Source organism: Pituophis catenifer, unplaced genomic scaffold (genome assembly GCF_029215685.1).
Source record: "Pituophis catenifer annectens isolate HBS135680 unplaced genomic scaffold, rPitCat1.0.hap2 SCAF_1, whole genome shotgun sequence".
Taxonomy (NCBI): domain Eukaryota; kingdom Metazoa; phylum Chordata; class Lepidosauria; order Squamata; family Colubridae; genus Pituophis; species Pituophis catenifer.
In genome coordinates, this window is record NW_027256881.1 from 347,601,878 (window position 1) to 347,620,138 (window position 18,261).

The 18,261-nt window shown below is 42.6% G+C and overlaps 1 protein-coding gene across 1 annotated transcript; it reads right to left on the minus strand.

Annotated features, from left to right (window-relative positions):
• Window positions 1–3,239: 3,239 nt before the first annotated feature.
• LOC139312434 (vomeronasal type-2 receptor 26-like) lies at window positions 3,240–4,136 on the minus strand (the record flags this gene model as incomplete). The annotated part of the gene is made up of 1 exon (XM_070937222.1): window positions 3,240–4,136. A coding segment is annotated over exon 1 (897 nt), but the record flags the coding sequence as incomplete, so codon positions are not given.
• Window positions 4,137–18,261: the final 14,125 nt, after the last annotated feature.

Consider the following 18,261-nt stretch of genomic DNA (forward strand, 5'->3'; position numbering starts at 1 on the left):
CCATCCGAAAGCCACTGTGGAATGAAATGCAGGATCGAAAACTAGTAATCAAATCTTATTGGAGAACAAACCACTGCCACTATCTAAGATGAGCTATGAATATTCTCTACTGTTTCAGGCTGCAATGTTCTTGCATTAGGGCTATTCTTGAATACCCCTTGATCTCTGCATCTGGTCCAAAATGAAGAGGTACTCACAATATTGGACAGTTTTAGGTCCACCCATGTTAGACTTCTGTTGCCTGAACTGCAGTGGCTCCCAGGTTCCTCCAAGGTACCATTCAAGGTACTGGTTTTAAATAACTACATGTCACAGGACTGGGTGATTGACAGATGGCTCCTGACTTTAGTTAGGAAGCTGGGATTACGGTCCTGCCTTGGATGACCATGCTAAAAACATATACGCATTAAGGAAATTAGATTGTGATCCTAGGCATGAGTTGAATTATTTCTGTGCAGACTGTTTATGCACACTGATCTCGTAGAGCACCATGGTTTACCAAGGAAGCCCATGAGATGAAATGTCACAAGAGATGATAACACACTGCATTCAGTTATGACATACCTTGATCATCCATTTCAGGAAAATTCTGCCTGACATTGATGAGGAAATACCGTATTTTCTGGCGTATAAGATGACTGGGCGTATAAGACGACCCCCAACTTTTCCTGTTAAAATATAGGGTTTGGGCTATACTCGCCGTATAAGACTACCCCTCTTCCAACGCACACCAAATAAAAATTAAAAAACATCAAGTGGCTCACCCACAATGTAAAAGCAGCTGTGCTAGACCCAAAATGGCCCCTGCAACAAGCAGGAACCTCACACAGCCACAAAAAGCCCCCTCAAAAAACTTTCACACTTTACACATACACAACACAACTGGCTCACCCACAATGTAAAAGCAGCTGTGCTAGACCCAAAATGGCCCCTGCAACAAGCAGGAACCTCACACAGCCACAAAAAGCCCCCCCAAAAAACTTTCACACTTTACACACACAAAATTCCACATACAGCTTTGTGAGATTTTGTGTGTTTGTGTAGTTAGAGTGAAACACTACAGAAACACACTAAATCTCAGAAAGCTGCACAAATATTATTTTATTTTATTTTATTTTTATTTTTATATGAAAGCTAAATTTAAAACTTCCTAAACTTTAAATGGCTAGGTCTAAAAAAGAACAACTAAAAAAAAACCCAATTGACTATTTTTTTGAAAGTTCCCAAAGGGGAAAAAAACTTACCCAATAGAACAGGGGTCTCCAACCTTGGCAACTTTAAGACTTGTAGACTTCAACTCCCAGAATTCCTCAGCCAGCTTTGGTTTGCTGGCTGAGGAATTCTGGGAGTTGAAGTCCACAATCCCTGCTTGCTTGATTGCAGGCAGGGAGTTGCTTGCTGATGGAATGGATTCAGGCAAGCGAAGCAAGGCAAGCGTTGCGACTAGCACCTGAGGTAAGCAAGCTGGAGGGGGAAAACTTTTTTTCTTTTACATGGCTTTGGCAATCCAAGGTGAGTTGCAGGCAACTCAGCTGGGATCGTCAGAGCTGGGATCGCCAGAGCCATGGTCCTGGCAATCCCAGCTGAGTTGCAGGGGACTCAGCTAGGATCATCAGAGCTGGATCGTCAGAGCCATGTGAAAGGGAAAAAACTTTTTTCCTTTTACATGGTTCTGGCGATCCCAGCTGAGTTGCAGGGGACTCAGCTGGGATTGTCAGAGCTGGATCGTCAGAGCCATGTGAAAGGGAAAAAACTTTTTTCCTTTTACATGGTTCTGGCGATCCCAGCTGAGTTGCAGGGGACTCAGCTGGGATCGTCAGAGCTGGATCGTCAGAGCCATGTGAAAGGGAAAAAACTTTTTTCCTTTTACATGGTTCTGGCGATCCCAGCTGAGTTGCAGGGGACTCAGCTGGGATTGTCAGAGCTGGATCGTCAGAGCCATGTGAAAGGGAAAAAACTTTTTTCCTTTTACATGGTTCTGGCGATCCCAGCTGAGTTGCAGGGGACTCAGCTGGGATCGTCAGAGCTGGGATCGTCAGAGCTGGATCGTCAGAGCCATGTGAAAGGGAAAAAACTTTTTTCCTTTTACATGGTTCTGGCGATCCCAGCTGAGTTGCAGGGGACTCAGCTGGGATCGTCAGAGCTGGATCATCAGAGCCATGTGAAAGGGAAAAAACTTTTTTCCTTTTACATGGTTCTGGCGATCCCAGCTGAGTTGCAGGGAACTCAGCCTGGATCGTCAGAGCTGGGATCGCCAGAGCCATGTGAAAGGGAAAAAACTTTTTTTCTTTTACATGGTTCTGGTGATCCCAGCTGAGTTGCAGGGAACTCAGATGGGATTGTCAGAGCTGGGATCGTCAGAGCTGGGATCGCCAGAGCCATGTGAAAGGGAAAAAACTTTTTTCATTTTACATGGTTCTGGCGAACCATGTCTGGGATTGTCAGAGCTGGGATCGTCAGAGCTGGGATCGCCAGAGCCATGTGAAAGGGAAAAAACTTTTTTCCTTTTACATGGTTCTGGCGAACCCAGCTGAGTTGCAGGGAACTCAGCTGGGATCGTCAGAGCTGGGATCGTCAGAGCTGGGATCGCCAGAGCCATTTATGGCTCGTCAGAGCCTTTCGGGCTGATCTGCCTGGTTACAGGAGAACGACACCCGGCGTATAAGACAACCCCCGACTTTTGAGAAGATTTTCATGTGTTAAAAAGTCGTCTTATATGCCGGAAAATACGTTATATCAGATCAGGATGTGAGGGGGATTTAAACTTTGCCATTTCAAAAATAATTGAATATTGGTAGGCAATTCTATAAAGCCTCAGATATCTAAGGAAACAACCATATTTCCTTAAAAACATTGAACCCATCCCATTAAAATACTAACTAAATTAAGTAAATTAAAAGGAATAAAATGAGAAAAACTCCCTCCTTGTAATAATAAACACATCTTTATGAACAAGATCTCCATCCATTCAGAGCATTGGACATAACTGATGACACTTTGAAAACATGATATACAAAGACTGAATAATAGTTCCTGATCATAGCTAAATTGTAACCAGTTGCAGCACTTGATAAGGAATTCTTTAATGGACAAGTTCCTCCTTCTTGTCAACATTTTTTTAAAACAATATCACATTCTAAACATGCCTTAAAGACAAATATAAATGAGTCCAATCCTTGCATTAGTTAGAAACTCTTGTTCCTTACTATATTTTCTCTACAATTCAGATCTGATCTCAGTAGAATAATGTAGCATTTGGGGAAAAAGATACAAGCCAAGAGAGCAGCTCCAGAGGCCAAAATGGAGAAGATCTCCACAGCCACCATGGACTTTCCTTTCGTGCTCAGGTAGGTGGGGAGGAAAGTGATCCAAACACTGCAAAAGACCAGCATGCTAAAAGTAATGAATTTGGCTTCATTAAAACTGTCAGGCAATTTCCTAGCTAGAAAGGCCACTGTGAAACTGATGAAGGCCAATAAAGCTAGATAGGCAAGGACAGTGTAAAACATCAAAGCTGAGCCTTCCTTACATTCCAAGATGGTCTCTCCAAACAAGGAGTGGAAGTCCATGTTGGAAAATGGGGGAGAGGTTATCAGCCAGGTGGCACAAAGAAGTATTTGGACCAGGGGACAGGTTAAAACAATGGAGTTGGTCAGTGGTTTTCCTAAGAGTTTCCTTGACCTGTTTCCAGGCTTGGTGGCCATGAAGGCCAGAATCACCATGGCAGTTTTTGCCAAAACAGAGGAAACCGCAAGGGCAAAGAGAATGGCAAAGGCAGACTGTTGGAAGAGACAGGTGATCTTCCCTGGTCGACCAATGAAGAGGAAGGAGCAGAGAAAGCAGAGCAGGAGGGAGACCAGGAGGATGTAAGTGAGGTCTCGGTTGTTGGCCTTGACAATTGGTGTGTTGTGATGTTTATAAAAAATAAGCAGGACTGCAGATGTCATCACTGAGAGAAAAAGAACAAGGAAAACTAAGATGTAACCCAGGGTGTCTTGATAGGCAAGGAAGTGGATCTTCTTGGCAATGCATTGGTCCTTGTCCTTGTTGGGAAATTGGTCTTCTGGGCAGGGTTCACAGTGAGCTGCATCTGAAATGAAAAGTGTTTGTCTAAGGATTTCTTGAGCAATTACCATGCACATTATCTTTCCCGCAAAAGTGATAGGTTTGTTGCCTTTCTGCTGGTGACCTACCCACCAAGGCAGTGATGAAATAATCCCCTGTGTTATTTATGGGGCATCAAAAAGAGCAAATCATCCTTCATTTATGATGGTCCTGGGGATAGATTAGCGAGAGACAAGGATTTATTCAGTTCCAGCTATCCATTCACTGTGCACTTTCATGAGTCATGTGGCTTTCAGTTTGAGATTGCTGCCTGATTTTTCTCATGGAACCCACAGAAGAGAGACAGATCTGTTATCCATGAATTCTGGTGTTTTGCTGGTGTGTACATTATCCCTTATCCTGATAGTCTTAATGTCTCTGCTTTGTACATTAAATCTGTTCATTCAGTCTTTTTTTGTCTCCCTCCTGCTCTATCAAAGAGACATGAATAGATGGATCTCCTCTTTCTCTGGCAGGTCTATTTCCTCAGAGGTTGATAGAGATGCCAGAAGAAGCTCACTCTAAATGATCAAATAAAAACTTGGATCACATGCCCCACTTCCTCAGGAAAAGACTGAAAGTTGGTTTCCCAATTAGATGTGAAAGTAGAAGCAGAAATGAATGTTGGGGGACTCATAATTTGTGCCCTTAAACTATCCTTGCTGAGGGTCGGGAAAGGTGGCCTCTGTGGCCAGGGCAGTTTAAATGTTTAAACTGAAAGGTTCTATTGAAAAGTGTGAGTGCATATCAATGTTATAAAAAATGATCACAATAACAAAAAAATTGAATTAATGAATGTCTTCCTTGATCCTGGAAGATTTACATTTGTTGTCTGCTCTTTATCAAGATTGAACCTCTTTTGAAACATTTGAGTCTTATCACTATTCAATTTGCCAAAGAACTGGGAGGGAAGGGTGAGAAAAAATGTAGACACTCCAGAGACAGACAATGAGAGCCAAGAACCTACCAAGGCCACTGCTGAAGGTGTGTGACAAAGAAGTGAACTGTTCTTAAAAGAAAAGGACGGTTCATAATTGGACAATGTGAACAGCCAGGGGTGGGGAGAAGGACAAGATATTGTTTAACCATGTAGGCCTTGTGTGGGAAAAACCAGAGCTGGTTTTGATTCTTCAGTACCAAAATGGTGTATCCAATAAAGTTTTGCTTTGGGGATTACAAAGTTCCTGAGAGTGTCTCCTTTTTTTTGGGTTTGCTAGTCGGACCGTTGACATTCTACCTGTCTGATTAGAAATGGATCCTTCTGGACAAGGGTCACATTGGTAGCAGCAAACCTGCTTGCCCTCTGGAACTCTTCTCCTCTCTCCTGCCTGGCATCTCTTCATGCCACACCTGGCAAAGGGCACCTTCTGAAAGAGAAAAGAGAAACACTTGAGATGACTTAAACAATCAACCTGCTGCATTCATTCTTTTTTCCATTCCTATTCCCCTTCATTATTCCTACTTCTATGTTCAGATTCTCTTCCAAAGAAAAACTTTTCTACTGAAATATGGAAAAGCTCCTGTGGGATTCAGGCCAGTGGCACTTCTGAGACACCCATGGATTTTGGAGATTGGAACTGGGATCTCAGCCTGCAGAGGAAGGATTGTGACTGAACCATAGCATTGCTAAAAGAAAGAACCATGAGGATACAACTGAGTGGAAATGATCCATGGAAATCACTGTTGCTTTCTGTAATTGCATCCTGCGTTTCAAGCAGATGTTGCTCCCTAGCCTAACCCTTTGTGGAATGCCACAAATCAGACCTCAAAGGTGTTACCTGCATAGCAGATTTATCACCATATGACTGCCACGATTTCCAACTCAATTGATTATTTTTCAAGTTAGAAAATTGTTCTAACATATCAGGAAGAGAATGAATCTATCTCTCAACTTATAACATTTCCATTCAGATCACCTTTGTGCCCCAGACGATTCCATCAGAGTTAATGGTGAAATCTTGGCCTGGGGAAGCCTCAGGATTTACTTGCCCAACTTTTATGGGGATAAAAGATCGATTGGGGAAGAGAACCCAGTTGAGAAGATCATAACGAGCAGATCCCAGTCCATCTTTTGAGAAGGAGACTTCATCTCCAGCACTGTTGTTGAACTGCACATTGCTCAAATAGGGAAGAATCTGAAAGAAAGGAGACCTTTAGAAATAGGAGTATGTGGGCTTGAGCTACAAATGAGACATTGTGGTTTCTATCACAACATGATTGCCACCTTGAGAAGATGGGTTTATGTTTAAGAAGCTAGTTCCATCTCTTGGTGGCGATCTGAGGAATCAAGTGTGTTGAACTCTGAAACTAAGTTTTCCCTTTATCATTGGGCATGGTTTCCAATTAGTATTTCACCAAAACACAAGAATTTTAGTTCCACAGTCTAAATTTAATTTTAGGATTTTCCTCTTGTGATACTTGGCTACATGCCCTTTCAAATAGTTACTTTGGCCCAAGGTCTTGTTAACTGATCAATGAATGTTTGAAATGAATAAATCATTTCTAAGAGAACCACGGAAAATTCTACTTGTTTTCTCTGGCTCGTTGTCAAAGGCAGCAGAAGGCAGGAACCAGGTTTGATCTATTGGGCCACGTGGAAGGAAGCATCCGACCTGGTTGGACACTTCACTATTCAGAGAGGTCCAACATTTTAGGCTTTGATGCAGAAAACTCTAATGAATTTCAGACCAGGAACCCCTTAGGACCATTTTGAATCTTGCTCTGTGCTGTGGTTGTCATAGAAACAGAAGCACAGTATTGGAAGGGACATTGGAGGTCTTCTAGTCCAACCCCCTGTTCAAGCAACAGACCCTCTACAGTTTTAGACAAGTGGCTATCCTGTCTCTTCTTAAATGACTCCAGCAATGGGGCTCCCACAACTTCTAAAGATAAACCCCCCCTTAAGAAATTTCTCCTTAGTTCTAGGTTGTTTCTCTCCTGGGTTAGTTTCCATCCATTCTTAATCAGAAGCTGTCTTCACAAAGCAAGCTGAGTAGCCCAACAAAAGGTAAACTAAAAAAAAGGGCAGGGTCTCAGATGAACTGGTATGGGAGTACGCAGACATTGAATCAGTAACTGAAGAAATTCGTATGGGGAGCTTCCAATTAAAGTTTCTGTGGACTGATTCAAAAACCACTGGAATTACCTGCCATGACTGGACATCTGAGATCCTCTTTCCAAGCCTCATCATGGTCAGTCGAACTCTAGATCCATACATTGCATGTAAAGTGTGTGCCAGAGCATAAACAGCATTGTAGATATTGTAACTTTCTCCTGTCATTCTTTTTTCAAAAGTGTAATTGGGCAGTTTCTGCAGATTCTCCTTTTCTGTACATTGTTTTTCTCCCTTTGGAGGGATTTTTCCTGATTTATGGATCTTGCAGCCAAAGACAAATTCCCACCATGGAGGGAGAAAGACATCTCCTTGGGGGTTCAAGGGGTCTAATGATAGGAGGAAGTGGCTGAATTCAGAGACATCCCCGGAGTGGTCTCTAAAATGCAAAGCCCCATGAAAAAGCTTTAGCAATTGCCATGTTTTTTCAGGTTCCCCCACACCAAGTTTCCAATGGAAAGTAAAGATACAAACTTTCCTAAATGATACTTTCCTGTAGTTTTCAAAAAAATATGCCGCCCATATTATAGTGCCCGTAACAACTATGTCTCCAAACATAATAAACACTTCTGCTTTAGACCACGTGCGGAAATTAACAACAATCTTGTTCTGAATGATTTCAATATTATCCAATTCCACCATTAGAGTGAAAGCCAGGCAGATCTCCTTCTCCTGGAGCATTGGCGTCAGAGTTGAAATGAAACTTTCTCCCCTGTCATCTTGAGGGGCCAGAAGACCAACCCAGTTCCACTGGAAATGCAGGAGCAGCTGGACTAAACCCACATACTGAGGAGATTCCTTGGGATTCATCCGGAAGAAGGAAGGATAAACTCTTCTCTCTCCCTGAGAGAACTCAAAGCCAACACCGAGCTGAAAAACAATGAGATTCATCTTTCAAAGACAAAGTAAATGTTTTGTGCTGACTTTAGTCGTGACCATTGTGTGGTTGATGGCCCTCCAGACTCACTTTGACTGGCAAACTTCATCTTCTTCCCTACTTAGGCATTTTTATTGGTTGTCAGAAGAGAAGAGAAGAAACCAATAATCTGATACAGAGAATAAATGGCACTAAAATTATGGCTACCCTTTAATAAAGAATAAACTAAGAGTCAGAAGCTCATGATATGCCTCCCAACAAAAAACTACGTTTAGTTTCATCTTTGGCTTCTATGTGTGTTTTTGATCCAAGAGAGCTCTCTTACCTGCGGGACCTTAAAGACGCTGAAGATGGAGGCCATCAGCCTTGAGGACTTGGCACTGAGATCACCAATGATGGATAGCAGAGTGTCCTGCAGGTCACATTTGTAACCTGGAACCACTTGGCCTCGTGAGGAGAGCATGGAGAGGCTGTTTAAGGAAATAAATATCTCCCTCTGGAAATGGCCATAGATGTGGAAGCCAAAGGTGATGTTGGGGAGCAGAAGAAAATCCTTATTGACCTCGGAGACAGCAAACATCAATGCAAGGAACTGCTGGTAGTAACTGATGATGATTCTGTAGTGAGGAAAACATTGGTGAACGTTACAGGAAAGCTTGTGTACGGCTGTAGAATTTGCTTCACTGTTTGGGGGGGACCTTTGAGGGTAGAAACTCCCAAATTTCATTGGGTTTGAGTTTTTTTCCCCAAAGGATTTCCTTTGGCTAAACTTGGATGTCTTTCTGAGAAAGGAGACAAGGCATTCCATAAATATCATGGACCGTTTTATACTCTCTATCATCCCTGCCATATTCACTTTGCTGCAGTGGCTGTTATCCATTTCAAATGCTCCCCTTTCACCGTAATTATTTAAGGTGTTTCTTGGAGCTGCTTCTTCAGGTGTGGTAAAGATTGTTGAGCACAAGACTACAGTGAGGGTCATCTCATAGATATGTTGATTCCAAAACTGAGAGGAATTTTTGTAACTCCTGAACACTTGAAGAGTGTTGAGCTTTCATTTGAATTTTCTACTAGACGTTTCTGTTCAGATTAATATTATAATTTGACTTCTTCACTAGGTCAGCATAGCTTCCCTCTTCATTTTTGTTGTTTTATCATCTTTCTGATGAAGAGATTGAGAATTCAAGTTTATTTGAAGAGCTTGGTATTTTATCGAGAAAAGCGCAACATGTTAACTATACCAGGGCAGTTGAAAGCACTAGAAGAATTATTTCTAAAAATAGTCCCTGAATTTAAAGCACAGAAAATAATTATCTGCATGTTTCCCCTCCAGTTCAGACTTACACATTCTGTAGATGACCATTCACTTTATTAAACTCCAGGACAGGAGATTTATAAATGGTTCCAAAGGGCAAATTCCCACCAATAATGAGATTACCAGGCCTATAGTAGCTTGCATCTACATTGATATAATCCCTGAACACACATATGGTTTGCAGCCTTTTTGCTGTAATTGGAGCCAGGAGCCAGAAGAGCATCAGCATCAGAAGTAGCATGACTCCTGCCAGTCATTCTTATCACCTTCCCTCCTAGAACAGAAATCAAGGTATATGCAGAAACTGGTTTGAAGGTTGCTCCTAAAACCTCACTGGAGCTTTAGCTGATCAGACACCACCTGTGCCACCTGGATGGCACCACAACAAATTTATATCAACAATGCTTCCTCTTACCTATGTTTGGGCTGTGACCATAGAGGAAACAAAGGCATGTGAGGAATGAGCTCTTTGCAAGACAGGCTAAGGTGACACGTTCTGCCCCCCATTTCGTGAATTCAGAGATATTTTTATCCTGGAAGATCTTTGTGTCTGGAAATCCACAGGGGATACATGAAGAATGTATCTGTTCTTCGGATAATTGCAGGTAAAAGCCATTGTCCTATCCCCTTAGCAACAGCTTCTCTTCATGCAGCAGAATGGAAAACATCTTTGTGTCTCTTGTAATTCACAGAGCAGATGGAGTCATGGAAAAGTTGTGTTGTTGACCTACATGAAAGTGACCCCTGCAGAGAAGATAATAGGAGTGCTACTTGAGAATAGTGGCACAAGGCATAAATGGAATTTGAGGAAGAATCTCAGGATTTTAACTGCAATTTTTTTGGCAAGACTTGCAAATTTCTTTTCCTGTAGCCTAAGGGTAGCAATTGTCATCCGGGTGTCTCTTTTGGTCTTTTGGGGTGTTGCTCCCCAAATTGCCAAGTCTGAAATTCTTTTCTTGAAGATTCATTTACAGGACTAGTTGGGATCAATGCTAGTATACCAGCCCTCCTGCTGCACAGCATCCTTCATGTCTGAACCTCTGGAGGGCATTTCACAGTTGACTGTGGGGTTCCCCAGGCTTATAGTCTTGAGAGACGTCCATTTGCAATCTCCAGGGCAGGCATAAACACATTTCACCATCTCCAACCTCCTTTTTGGCTCAACTCAAAGCTGACCACTTCCAACCTGATCTGAGGAGGAGCTATCCTGGTCCCCTTTGTCCAGGCCAGATCATGGCCTGATGACTTTGAGATTCTTTTATGCTGCCCCTCTCTGCAGGGGGGATAATCTATCCTAGAATCATTATAAATGCAGCATGATTTCCTTGAATGAATGAATTCTTAAACAAAGATTTTAAAGTAGGGTTTACCTTGGAAGATTTTGTATCTAGAAATCCACAGGGGATACACTATGTGTACCCTGTATTATCAGTGTACTTCTGATAATTGCAAGGAAAAGCAGTTGTTCCACCCATGGAGCAATAGCTTCTCATTCACCAGAATGGAAAAACATGTTTGTGTTTCTTGTAATGCACAGAGCAGATGGAGTCATGGTGAAGTTGTGAATTTGACCTCCATGAAACTGACCCCCTGCGTACAAGATGGAGTTTGGCCTGGGCCATAGTTGGTCAGCTAGTGTGAGTGCTAATGGGGTTTGGTGGCAAATGAGAATCAGTTGTAGCCTTGTAACTGTGAACAATGCTTGGATGCAATAATATTCAGTTGTATAAACATCAACTGACCAAGCAATACTGCCAAGGTTTTGCCCTAGTATCTTTTGTGGTCACGGACCCGCAAGTTTTAACACAAGATTTAAATTTCTTCAAGCCTTCATGGACCCCATGTGATGATTTTGTGCCCCTCCCCCCAGGCTGAGAATCACTGCCATAGACCAAAATCGCCGATGTTGTCACCCACCTGAAACTTCACCTGGCATGAGATCTCTGGCACTTTCTGAAATGTTGCATAGACCACATGAGGGAAGTAGAATGGATCACTTCGTCAAATGGCTGCATCGTGTAATTACAGAAGTGACCACCATTTTCCAATTGATCCCAATTGAATGGGGTTGCTGGAGGCTGCTTCCAAAAATCAGCTGGTCCAAAATGAAGTGGTTCTCACAAGATTGGACAATTCTAGGTTTACCCATGCTAGACTTTTGTTCCATGAGCTGCAGTGGCTCCCACATTCCTCCAAGGCACCATTCAAGGTGCTTATTATCATTTTTAATTTACCATATATCACAGGAATAGGTGATTGGAAAATGCCTCCTGACTTTACTTAGGAAGGTGAGATGACTGTCATGCCCTGGATGACCTTGCTGGAAACATATACTCATTAAGGAAATTTGATTGTGATCCTGGGCATGGGTTGAATTATTCCTGTGCAGATTTTCTATGCACACAGATCCCATAGACCAGCATGGTTTACCGAGAAATTCAAAGAGCTGAAATGTCACAAGAGATGATTAACATACTGCATACATTTATGACATAACTTTCTTCATACATCCGAGGGAAATTCTGCTGGATATTGATGAGGAAGTACAGCAGATCCAGATGGGTGGGGGATTTGAATTGAATTGAATTGTGGCAAGGAACTCTATAAAGACTCACACATCTAAGGAAAGAACCATATATGTTTAAAAGCATTGAAACTGAACCCAATCCTTTAAAATACTATGTTAAAAATGATTGAAATAAAATAAGGACAAAATAAGAAAATTACATCCTTGAAATAATAAACATATCTTTAACAACAAGCTTTCATTCGTGCAAGGCACTGCAATTTACTGAGGATATTCTGAAGTCACGACAAACAAAAATCTGGTGATTGTTGCTGACCATAGGTAAATTTTAACCAGTTGCAGCTCTTGATAAGGAAATCATTAATGGAGAAATTTTTTCTTCATATCCTCATTTTTTGGAAATATCTTTTCATTTTCTAAACATGCCTCAAAGACAAATGTATATGAGGCCAATCATTGCATTTGTTAGAAATTCTTGTTTCTTACTATATTTTCTCTACAATTCAGATCGGGCCTCAGCAGAATAATGTAGCTTTTGGGGAAAAAGATACAGACCAAGAGAGCAGCTCCAGAGGCCAAAATGGAGAAGATCTCCACAGCCACCATGGACTTCCCTTTGGTGCTCAAATAAGTGGGGAGGAAGGAGATCCAAACACTGCAAAAGACCAGCATGCTAAAAGTAATGAACTTGGCTTCATTAAAACTGTCAGGCAATTTCTTAGCTAGAAATGCCACTGTGAAACTGACAAGGGCCAAAAGTCCTAGGTAAGAGAGGACACCGTAAAACATTACAGCTGAGCCTTCCTTGCATTCCAAGATGATCTCTCCAAACATGGAGTGGAAGTCCAAGTTAAGAAATGGGGGAGAGGTTCCCAGCCAGGTGGCACAAAGAACTACTTGGATCAGGGGACAGGCTATGACAATGGAGTTGGTCAGTGGTTTTCCTAAGAGTTTCCTTGTCCTGTTCCCTGGCTTGGTGGCCATGAAGGCCAGAACCACCATGATAGTTTTTGCCAACACAGAGGAAACTGCAAGGGAAAAGAGAATGGCAAAGGCAGATTGTTGTAAGAGACAGGTGAGCTTCCCAGGTTGACCAATGAAAAGGAAGGAACAGAGGAAACAGAGCAGGAGGGAGACCAGGAGGATGTAGGTGAGGTCTCGATTGTTGGCCTTGACTATTGGTGTGTCATGATATTTATAGAAAATCACCAGGACTGCAGATGTGCTCACAGAGAGAAAAAGAGTGAGAGAAACTAAAGTGTATCCAAGGGTGTCTTGATAGGCAAGGAAGTGGATCTTCTTCGCAATGCATTGGTCCTTGTCCTTGTTGGGAAATTGGTCTTCTGGGCAGGGTTCACAGTGAGCTGCATCTGAAATCAAAAGTTTTTTCTAAGAATTTCTTGAGCAACTACCATGCACATTGTCCCTCCCGCATAAATGATATGAGAGTTTCCTTTCTGCTATTGTTCTACCTACAAAGGGAGCAATGAAATAATCCCCTGTGCTATTTATGGGGCATCAAAAAGAGCAAATCATCCTTCATTTATGATGATCCTGGGACTAGATTAATGAGAGACAAGGATTGAGTTCCAGCTATCCATTAACTGTGCACCTCCATGAGTAATGAGGCTTTCAATTTGAGATTCCTGCCTGTTTTTTCCGCTATTTTATAATGGAACAAAAAGAAGACAGACAGATCTGTTATCCAGGAATGCTGCTGTTTGTTTTTGTGTACATTATCCATTAACCATATAGCCTTAATCTCTCTGCTTTGTAGGTCAAATCTGTTAGTTCAGACTTTTCCCCTCCCTCCTGCTCTATCAAAGAGACATAAATAGGTGGATCTCCTCTTTTTTTGGCTGGTCTATTTCCTCAGAGGTTGATAGTGCTGAAGGAAGGAGCATATTCTGAATAATAAAAATAAAACCTTGGACTGCATACCCCACTTTCAAAAGATTAGAAGTTGGTTTCCCAATTGGATGTGAAACTAGAAGGAGAAATGGATGTTGGGGGACTCATAAATTGTGCCCTCAAACTATCCTTGCTGAGAGTTGGGAAAGGTGGCCTCTGTGGCCAGGACAGTTTAGATCTATAAACTCAAAGTTCTCCTGAAAAATATGAATGCATGTCAATCTTATCGAAAATGACACAATCACAAAAATATATTGATTTAATGAATGTCTTGATTCTGGCAGATTAACATTTAAAGTCTGCTCTACCTGTCTGATTAGAAATGGTCCCTTCTGCACAAGCATCACATTGGTAGCAGCAAACCTGCTCGCCCTCTGGAACTCTTCTCCTCTCTCCTGCATGGCACCTCCTGATGCCACACCTGGCAGAGGGGATGGTCTGAAAGAGAAGTATTTAAAGTTACTTAACCAATGAACCATGTGCATTCATCCCCCACCCCCATTCCCATTTCTCTTCCTTATTCCGACTTCTATGTTTAGATTCTCTTCTAAAGAAATAGATTGCCAATGTCTATCACAAATCAAGAACAGTCCTGAGGGATTCAGACCAATGGAATTCCTGAAAGACCTATGGACGTGGGAGATTGAAACTGGGATCACAGCCTGCAGAGGTTTTCGCAGGTGTTTGTATGTAGGTCTTTGGTTATTCGGGTTTTCTCCCGCATAAAATTGGAAGTGTCTTGGCAACGTTTCGCCAAAGTCTCATTCATCATCTTCAGGCTGGTGTTTTCGGCTTCGTGCTCAAACACCAGCCTGAAGATGACGAATGAGACATCGTCGAAACGTCGCCAAGACACTTCCAATTTTACGCGGGAGAAAATCGAATAACCAAAGACCTACATATATGTGTGTGTGTGTGTGTGTGTGTGTGTATTGTTTTTATTAAACATATCTCATCATTTTCTATCACATTTACAATTTTTTCAGCATTCCAGCATCGATAATATTCATACATACATAACATACATAACATTCCTTATTCTTCCTTTAATTATATACATTATCTTTAATGTGGCGTCGATCTCGCCTGACTCCTTGGTTCACCGAGGAGCTGAGGGAGATGAAGCGCCGGAAAAGACGCCTGGAGAGTGGTTGGAGGGCCAGCCATTCTGAATCTGACCGAACACTGGTAAGGTCTCATATTAGGACCTACCTGGTGGCGATAAAAGTGGCGAAGTATAACTATTTTGCCACTCTTATTGCGTCATCAGATAATTGCCCGGCTGCCCTGTTTAGGGTGACCCGCTCCCTGCTCCACCAGGAAGCGCGGGAGGACCCCTTGGAGGGTAGAGCCGAGGATTTTGTACAGTATCTGTATGACAAAATCGCTCAGATTCGGGAACATCTGGACTCTGACTGGGTAGATTCAGCGGGGAGGACAGAGGCAGGTCTTGTGAGTATTATCTGGGAAGAGTTTGATTCTGTGACGCCCGAAGACGTGGACAGGATACTGGGCAGACTGAGCGCAGCCACATGTTTACTGGACCCGTGTCCCTCCTGGTTGGTGCTGGCCTCTCGGGAGGTTACACGAGGCTGGCTCCAGGGGATTATAAATGCTTCCTTGAGTGAGGGTGTCTTCCCTGCCACCTTGAAAGAGGCGGTGGTGAGGCCTCTCCTCAAGAAACCTTCCCTGGACCCGGCAGTGTTGGCTAATTATCGTCCAGTCTCCAACCTTCGCTTCATTGCGAAGGTTGTTGAGAGTGTGGTAGCGCGACAGCTCCCCCAGTACCTGGATGAATCGTCGTATCTGGATCCATTCCAGTCGGGCTTCAGGCCTGGGTACAGCACGGAAACGGCATTGGTCGCGTTGGTTGATGATCTCTGGAGGGCTCGGGACAGGGGTTGTTCCTCTGTCCTGGTCCTATTAGACCTCTCAGCGGCTTTTGATACCATCGACCATGGTATCATGCTGCACCGGCTAGAGGAGTTAGGGGTGGGGGGCACTGTCCTATGGTGGTTCTCCTCCTTTCTCTCTGACCGGTCGCAGTCTGTGTTGACAGGGGGGCAGAGGTCGACCCCGAGGCCCCTTGTATGTGGGGTGCCACAAGGGTCGGTCCTCTCGCCCCTCCTGTTCAACATTTATGTGAAGCCGCTGGGTGAGATCATCCGTGGTTTCGGGGTGAAGTACCACCAGTACGCTGACGATACTCAGCTGTACATCTCCACCCCGGACCACCCCAATGATGCCCTTGAAGTGATGTCCCGGTGCCTGGAGGCCGTGCGGATCTGGATGGGGAGAAACAGACTCAGGCTCAACCCATCCAAGACCGAGTGGCTGTGGTTTCCGACATCCCGATATAGTCAGTTGGCGCCATCACTGACTATTGGGGGCGAGTCATTGGCCCCCACGGAGAGGGTTCGCAACTTGGGTGTCCTCCTGGACTCACGGCTGTCTTTAGAAGAGCACATGACGGCCGTGGCCAGGGGGACTTTTTATCAGGTCCGCCTGATTCGCCAGTTGCGTCCCTTTCTGGATCGGGACTCGTTAAATATGGTCACTCATGCTCTTGTTACTTCCCGCTTGGACTACTGCAATGCTCTCTACATGGGGCTCCCCTTGAGGAGCACCCGGAGGCTCCAGCTGGTCCAGAATGCGGCTGCGCGGGTGGTTATGGGAGCGACGTGGCGCTCCCATGTGACCCCCCTCCTGCGCGAGCTGCACTGGCTCCCGGTGGTCTTCCGGGTGCGCTTCAAGGTTTTGGTTACCACCTTTAGAGCGCTCCATGGCATCGGACCGGGGTATCTACGAGACCGCCTTCTGCTACCAATAGCCTCTCACCGACCAGTACGCTCCCATAGAGAGGGGCTCCTCAGGGTGCCGTCGGCCAAACAGTGTCGACTGGCGGCCCCCAGGGGGAGAGCCTTCTCTGTGGGGGCACCTACCATCTGGAACGAGCTCCCCCCAGAGATACGGAAGATCCCGGACCTGCGCACGTTTCGCCGTGCTCTCAAAACTTTTCTATTTCAGCAAGCTGGCCTGGCCTAACTCCCCTCTTTTAAATTCTTAAATTTTAAATTTTTTAATTCGTGATTTTATAAATTGGGTGTTTTAATCTGTGTTTCAGCCGAAATATTTAATAATTTTAAGGGATTTTTAATATTTGTATTGTCTGTATTTTATCTTGGCTGTTCACCGCCCTGAGTCCTTCGGGAGTAGGGCGGTATAGAAATTTGATTAATAATAATAATAATAATAATAATAATAATAATAATAATAATAATAATAATAATAATAATAATATTGTTTATCTTCTTGTTCTCCAATTTCAAATATCTATTTGCTCATTTCAGCACATTCCATTATTTTCTTAATAACTTCATCCTGCATTGGTATTTTCTCATTTTTCCAATCCTAGCTGCTGTTAATACATTCACAATCAGATATCTCAATTCTTTATTATATATTTCATTATACTCTTTATATATAATAAAGAGTATAATGGTTTTTCTTTATTTTCCTCCATACATATAAAAGTGCTTCTCTCACCTGGTGTCTCTGAAAATATGTGTGTACTTTACTTTTCCCTTCCCAGATCAATTCATGCCACCCTAATTGCAAATCATGTCCTTCCAATATCAATATCCTCTTGTTTTTTTAAATTTATCCAATCCTTTACACGTTAGGGCTGCTGCTTGGTAATATAGCTTTAATTTTATTCTGGGTTTCTTCCCTAGCCAGACAAATTTAGTTATTACTTTATTCAGCTCTTCAAAAAAATATATATATCTGTATTGTTTGAAATAGATATAAAATTTTTGGTAATATATTCATTTTGATTGTGGCAATTCTTCCAATTAATGATAGTTGTAGTTTCCGCCAGGTGTCTAAATCTTTTTTTATTTGATGAAACAATTTACTATAATTATCCTCTTTTATTGAGGAGCATTTTGCCATCAACCAAATTCCAAAATATTTACCCTTTTTAATTATCTATATTTTCAATTTCCTCTCCAGTTCACTTTTCTGGCTTTCAGTAAGTCTTTTAGTTATTATTTTTGTTTTATCCTTATTTATTTTAACTCCTGCCACTTTGCCAAATTCTTCTATTTCTTGTATTAATTTTGTTCCAGTTTCCAGAGGCTCCTCTATAAAGAACACTAAGTCGTCCGCAAACGCCTGTAGTTTATATTCTTCTTTTTTAATTTTTACTCCTTTTATTCCTGGTTCTTGTCTAATATGTGTTAGTAATATCTTTAACAATAGAATAAAGAGGAGAGGTGACAATGGGCATCCCTGTCTTACACCCTTAGCTATGTTGATTTTCCCTGTTGTTTCCCCATTTAATATTACATTTGCTGTTTGAGTAGAATATATTGCGGTTATCATCCTCACAAATTTCCCCCCAAAAAATCATA